Here is a 6,481-nt window from a genome sequence, read left to right as displayed (position 1 = left end):
CTTAGATTCCATTATTATTATTTTCACGTAAACGATCAACAATGGTGAAAACCGTGGTTGCAGAAGAAACTCGCCTCAAACCCATCGAGGATCGTCTCGCCCAATCATCACTTCCATCCGAGGCACCTCTTTTTTTCTCTCCCAATTCCACCTTCCATTTTTTTCCCCTTCTCATTTCTCACTTTTTCTTCTCTCTCGGTTTTTCAGGTGGGTTTAATAATCGGCAAGTTCAGCTCCGGTTTGGACCGGGCGTTCGTCTTCGACCTAATCCCAACCCCGAACAATGATTCCGGTGACCCTGCTTCTTCCATCTCCGAACCTGAAAAGAAGAAAGGTTCCAAATCTGACACTTCCTCTCTCTTCATTGATAAGGATTGGGTAGCTGAACATGCTCGTCAGGTTCGTTTACTTCTCTAGTTACCATTCACTATTACTATTCTGTTATGTCGTTGTAGTTAGTTAGTTATAATTAGTTAAGAAACGCTTGGGTCAAGTTAGATTGGAAATTACTCTGTACACTTGAGATGTATCTCGGTTTATACACATTCAGTCGAGTGTATAATTATTGAAGTATCTTTAGATGATTTTTTCCTTAACTTTTATGCACTGGATTGTTTTACAAGGTCATCCAATCAGAAGCTTGTGTGTGTATGACTTTTGAAATAGTGGATAGTTATCTACCTCTTTTGCGGAGATGACAATTTAGATGTCTGGGTAAAAATCTTTCATACTAACAGTGTGTATAGATTAAATTGGTTTGGGATTTTGTTTCATGAAGGTGTCTAGAATGCTTGTGGGTGGGATGAAGGTTGTTGGCATATATGTTTGGATTAGTGACGGAGCCTTCAAGAACTCTACCATAGTTCTTTGCCAGGTGCGTGTATTATGTGAATTTTCCATTTGATTTTAATTTTGTTTGTTAGTGGCTTTCTAAATTAATGCTTCATTGCAGACGGTGAAAGTGGTTGCTGAAGCAGCGGTAATTGTGGAGGCTGAGTGGGATGAAAGGCTGCTTCTTCACATTTGTTATAGCCCAAGAAGGTAAAAGCAGGGCTCTTGTATGTATTTAGTTAACGAAACAGTTGACATCATAAACAGGATTGTCTCACTGATTTTCTTTGATTTGGAAATGATACTTGATTACTCATATCATATTATTATTAGTGCAGGTGGAGTTGTCGAAATTGCTCCTTATCTTCAAACATTACATCAAGTAGTCTGAGGCCTTGTGACTTTAAAATGGGAAAGGTCTTAAATTATCTTCAGACGTTTAAGTGCATGTACAATTTTACTCTTAGGTAACATTTTTCCCTCCTTTGTTAACCTTAGGGTCATTGAAGCCCTATGTATGTTGTTTCTTTATCAAGTATTGATCTGTTTCTTCATGTATTAAGGTTTTCAAGCTAGTTCAGGTGCCAATGTGTGATACAGTGATAGTGTGAAACTAAATGCATAAACTTGACTATTGAATTGATATGGTTTTTTCTCTTCTATATATTGGAAAAAACTTTTGTTTAGATTGAGCTTCACTTAGGAATAACAGGTTCTGGTTATGTATAAAGTAATCACAAATTAAGTCTATCGTTGGTTTATTTCCACAAAGCAAAGGTAGGGTAAAAGTCCTAACAAGGAGAAGTTGCTCTTTTCATTCTGGTAAAAGATATCTACAATATAAAAAGCTCCTTTAAAGTGGCTATGTAAGTTGTATCCCTAAAATCAGTTGGTGGGTGGTTTAGATCAACATGCATGTTTTGATTAAAGCTTGTTTTAGATACATTCACTTTGGAGGAATCTTTCAGTCAAAAATAGTTTTTGGGGAAGAAAGTCTTAGCAATCAAATGAAACATGGGAAAAAGGGACATGGCAGCTATTTTACCAACCATATATTATTTTGTTATTTCTTTTTTATTTTGTGTGTGTGTGTGTGTTTGTTGGGGGGGACTCTGTATATAGTCCCCTTTTCATTAGTTTCTCGTCATTCATTCTTGTTGGTGACAAATACCTTTTGGTAAATTGATCTTTCGTAAATGATATTGTATTTTGCAAGGTTGCCTATATTTCATGACAATGCGTCAAAATTCCACACATTCAGTGATGTTCTTTGTCATGCAATATCTCTTCATGCTAAAGAACTTAAAGGTGCACGGGCCTTGATTGATGGTAAATTGGTAATTAATCTGCTCTCACTGATTCTTAAAGTACATTATGCACAATTGTTCTTGTTTGTGAAATTGGAAGGAATATAATGCTAGCACACATAAGTAACTTGGACTTTGTGATTCTGTTAATGCAAAGGACAAGTAACTGACTCCTTTTAGCCCCTAACAATATTCTACTGAAACATCGGCATGTAAAAAGAATGTGGCAAATTTATTTGCGAAGGTTCTAACTACAAAAGAATTTTATCCCATAATAGATTGAAGAAGGCCACTTTAAATGCTATAGCATTCGGCTTTAGTGAAAGAAACTGAGTAAGTGCATGCCCATAACACTACTATAAAACATTATCCTTCTTTCAATAAAAACTATTGGACTTTTTGGAAATTGCTACAAGCTGTGTACACCAAAGATTTACTGAATGGATCAAATTGCCTAACCTGAATGCTATTGACTGCTAAATTGTGTATAAATATATTGCAACTTTCTCTGAACTTGAAATATACTCACTCAATAAATCCGTTAAGTTATTGTTCTTTGCTAGGCCTGTGAATCAAGGTTGTCAGGCCATTGGTTTTGTCCGTGTTTTGTGCTGAATTGTTTTAGTTCAGTGGTAAGATTTTCCTTGCTGTTATCATTTTGTCCAGGTTGTTGATGGTGAGCCATATTCAACAGATGGTGTGCATGAAGTTGAATTGCTTTTACCATTTACGAGTAATACTCCTTTTGAAGGTAAGTTTGTCCATACTATTATATTATTTATGCTTAGTGCTAATTTGTTGCTATTTGTTTCTGTTATATTAGAAGTTTTCATTTTTCTAACTAACATTTAATATTTTTAAAGCGTTCAGCCAAAGAGACGTTGTAGGTATTCTTTCATTCAGTGGTTTGGTATGTTCTTTTGCATATCTGAATTCAAAAGAGCCAATCTCACAGGCAATCACTGACATAAAGGTAATCACTAACTCATGTCTATTCTGATCATGATTTTACTGTACAGTTCTGTTCAATTCATTTATTCATGGCTTGAGTTAGATTGCCCATTATGGAAATATCATTTTCTGAATTAGTAGTTGATGGTGCAATGCTCTTCTGGGATTACGGAATGAAATATAACATTGGAAATCTATAGTCTAATGTTTATGATCTAGAAGAGTGTAGCATATTTGTAAAGTTATTCTAGAAAACACATTGAACCAGTGACTTTCCTATTTTAGTTTTTTTTTATTAATAATATTTTTTTTCTTTTCCTAAACAATGGATTTTTAATATTCTTTAGCAGGTACTCTGACTTTTGTTGGCACATAACCTAACATTTTTAAAGAGGTTTCTTTGGCACATCAGCTGATTTAGGTTTGTGATATGATTAGGCAATTGGATTCCTTTTGGGGTAAAGCACATAGTTATGTTTAAGAGGATTTCCCTAAATGATATTCAGAGGGATGGGTAGCTTTTGTTGTTGTTGTTGTGTTGTTTTATTTTCCTTTTGTTCCGTTGTTGAAGATATGCTGTCCTCTATTTTATTTGTAATATTCTTTACAATTTCTTAATCAATTTCTTTTTGTTACGAAGAATAAAGTATTTTCTCCAAACTTCACTAACTTGGTCTCTTTTTTCCTATACCTCCCGGGGTCACGCCGTGTGCACAGGGAGATATCATTATGAGTCTGCAAAGTAGGTTGGATATAATATGTGATGAGGCAGATGCTGATTCAGGTTCTGGTCCAGATGTTGGCAGGGAAGCATCCAGCGATTTATCAACCGAGAAGCCTGTTTCCCAATGTGTGCTACATTTGTTAAGGTCTGTAACTTCTAATAACTACCTCTGGATAGAAATTACTATCTAATTTTAACATGAGGACATTATTGAAAAAACATGATTGTTAAGAGTAATCTACGTTTAGTTTACAAAATTACTCTCATGACAACTCTCTGAAATTAAATCCTTACCCTTTCTCCTCCTTAATAACGGTGTGATTGGAATTTTTTAATATTGTCTAAGCTTTTTCCAATGGACAATGATTTGTTAAAAAAACAAAATCTCATAGGAATATATTTGATCCCATGGAGATATTTAAGTTTTTGTTTATAAGAAAGCATTACAATGAATAGGTGCTTTCTAAGTTTCTATGCTCTAAATTTTTACATTAAGCACTGCAAGAGGTGTTTATTTAGGGCATAGAGCTCCATCTTTTGTGGTATAAGCCCATTGATTTGTGACTTGATTATTCTTGCTCACTTGAATTTTCTTCATAAAATGGTTTAATGAAGAATTTGTTGTATTTTACTTTCTTCATAAACTACTAAACTATAAAGGGAAAAAACAGTATGGCAATGTGGGTTTTCCTTTCACTCTTTTGGTTGTTCAAACACATACAGGCTTTTCTGGGGCGAAAAAAGGTCCTAAAATGTCAACAATTTACCTGATACCTCATGGAATACCTTGTTTCTTAGTTGGTATGCAATAGGTTTTGGGTGATTAAGTCATTTGTGCCTTAATTGTAGAAAAAAGTGATCCTCTATTCCTCTGAGATCTAATTCATACACTTGTTATTTTAACTGCTAATACTGGTTTGAACTTTGAAGCACTGATTGTTTGTGTATAACAGAAAAGGGTGCATGCTTCCGTTTCCTAGACGAGTCTTTGCACCATGGCTGGCAGGAATTTATGTGTGTGACTACTTACAGCCTTCCGATACAGTTGAGGTTAGTTCCACTGCTATAGTCAGAGTATAGGATTTGTGAGTGTTGGATTTGTTTGCATGTCTCTGATTGTTTGAATATCATTGCATTCTTTTTTTTATTGCTGCTGAGAAAACTATTTAAATTAGGGTATACGTTCTATAAAGAAACAATTAAATTATGAACTTGTCTGGTGTGCCTCTGCACAACTAACTGGTATTTCCAAGCCCTTAACATAAAAGTTGTGTGAACTCAGAATTTAATTAAAGATTGACATGAATTCTAGAGGGACATGGTGATATATTTTTTCAGAGGGATTACCCTCAGCCTTCATGAGCATAAGATGATACTGCTCTGTGATTTCATTGCACTAGACATTCAATTTATGACTGATTAATCATTGCTGTTTGCTTCATTTGGCATAGGATGTTATCTTGTAAAGGACAAAGGAAAATAATCACACCTAACATAACTATTGCTCTTCCATATGGTGATCATATTTTAAGATTCCATCTAGATTCTAATGTCAATCTGGTTTGATTGCTGTTGTTGTTTTATAGTCTCCATGCTGCACTGTTGTGAAGAAATAAGAAATTCATACATTTGATCCCACTAACATGATTTATTTTCTCTTCTTATCTTAGGTGTTAAAAGATCATTGTACAGAGTTATTATCCATGAAAGCTCCAACTGATGTTTCAACAATTCTGGAGCTAGAAAAAGAAGCCATTTCCGTCAAAACCAAATCTTTCTGGGATGTAGCAGTGCCTTTCTCTTCAGCAATTCCGCAGCATCCGGAGAAGAGCAAAACTGATGATAGTAGAGAATTGACGGAGAATAATAAATCTACAAACTCGGGTCATGTCAATCTTATGGCTGCTATTTTCATTCTTTTGCTGTCAATCTTACTTGGGTTCGTGTTCTTTTTGCAAAAGAGTTGAAACATTATGTTATATCCACTATGAACTGAAAAGTCTTCTCAGTGCAACTAATTAGTTTTGTGGAGTACTTGACCAATGTTTGCATGGAATTGAGATGGATGATGGATCATTGAAAGGGGAACCCCAGTGGGGCTAGATGTTAGTCATTGCCTTGCGGTCAAAGGACACTGAGGGTTTACGCATTGTGGGGAAAAAAACTTTTATGAAAGGAAACACAAAATCAGTATATGTATTGGTTGTGGAATTCTTTTTATCTCGTAGGATACTATATAATTAAGTGCATTCTATGGTGGTTATGAAATTTTGGTAACACAAAAAAATGTAACTAAAATTAATGTTATACTTTTTACTCTTTGGAAATGTTTTTTATTTTGAAAAAATACAAATACAAAGTTGTTCATACATTAGCCTAATACACAGCCAAATCTAAAGTGAATAAAATCCAATCTACAGATATTAGTCAGGTCAACACCAATTCAATCTCATAAAGGTCTATCATAACGATGTAGACTAGGAATTATTTATCTAAATAAATAATTATTCTTTATAATCTCTCTTACTCATTTAAAAAAGAGATTTTAACAACTTTTCTAACAAAAGGGAATGACTACTCACCATCAAAGGTGAAACGACTTTAAAAGACGATTATTGATTTTACATCTATGCTTATAAATATTCTAACATTAAAAACCTACTAAAAT

General features: G+C 34.3%; 1 protein-coding gene across 1 annotated transcript; it reads left to right on the top strand.

The window, feature by feature from the left end:
• Positions 7-6,153, top strand: LOC107609229 (protein odr-4 homolog). Its single transcript, XM_016311110.1, has 11 exons — positions 7-122; positions 208-399; positions 779-874; positions 953-1,041; positions 1,170-1,298; positions 2,048-2,168; positions 2,805-2,889; positions 3,002-3,111; positions 3,807-3,958; positions 4,767-4,863; positions 5,484-6,153. Exons 1-11 carry the CDS (start codon positions 42-44, stop codon positions 5,778-5,780), a joined length of 1,449 nt encoding a protein of 482 aa, XP_016166596.1. The 5' UTR covers positions 7-41; the 3' UTR covers positions 5,781-6,153.

This window comes from Arachis ipaensis, chromosome B07, assembly GCF_000816755.2.
Source record: "Arachis ipaensis cultivar K30076 chromosome B07, Araip1.1, whole genome shotgun sequence".
In the NCBI taxonomy this organism is placed as follows: Eukaryota; Viridiplantae; Streptophyta; class Magnoliopsida; order Fabales; family Fabaceae; genus Arachis; species Arachis ipaensis.
The sequence above is the reverse complement of the archived record's forward strand: the minus strand, read 5'-3'. Positions and strand labels throughout refer to the sequence as shown.

What these genes read in the sequence shown, in the direction of transcription:
- LOC107609229 (XM_016311110.1), top strand. Translation starts at nt 42, where the DNA reads ATGGTGAAAACCGTGGTTGCAGAAGAAACTCGCCTCAAACCCATCGAG. An exon ending in ATGTACAATTTTACTCTTAG is followed by an intron (nt 1,299 to 2,047) that starts GTAACATTTTTC and finishes GTATTTTGCAAG; the next exon opens with GTTGCCTATATTTCATGACA. An exon ending in TGTGTGCTACATTTGTTAAG is followed by an intron (nt 3,959 to 4,766) that starts GTCTGTAACTTC and finishes TGTGTATAACAG; the next exon opens with AAAAGGGTGCATGCTTCCGT.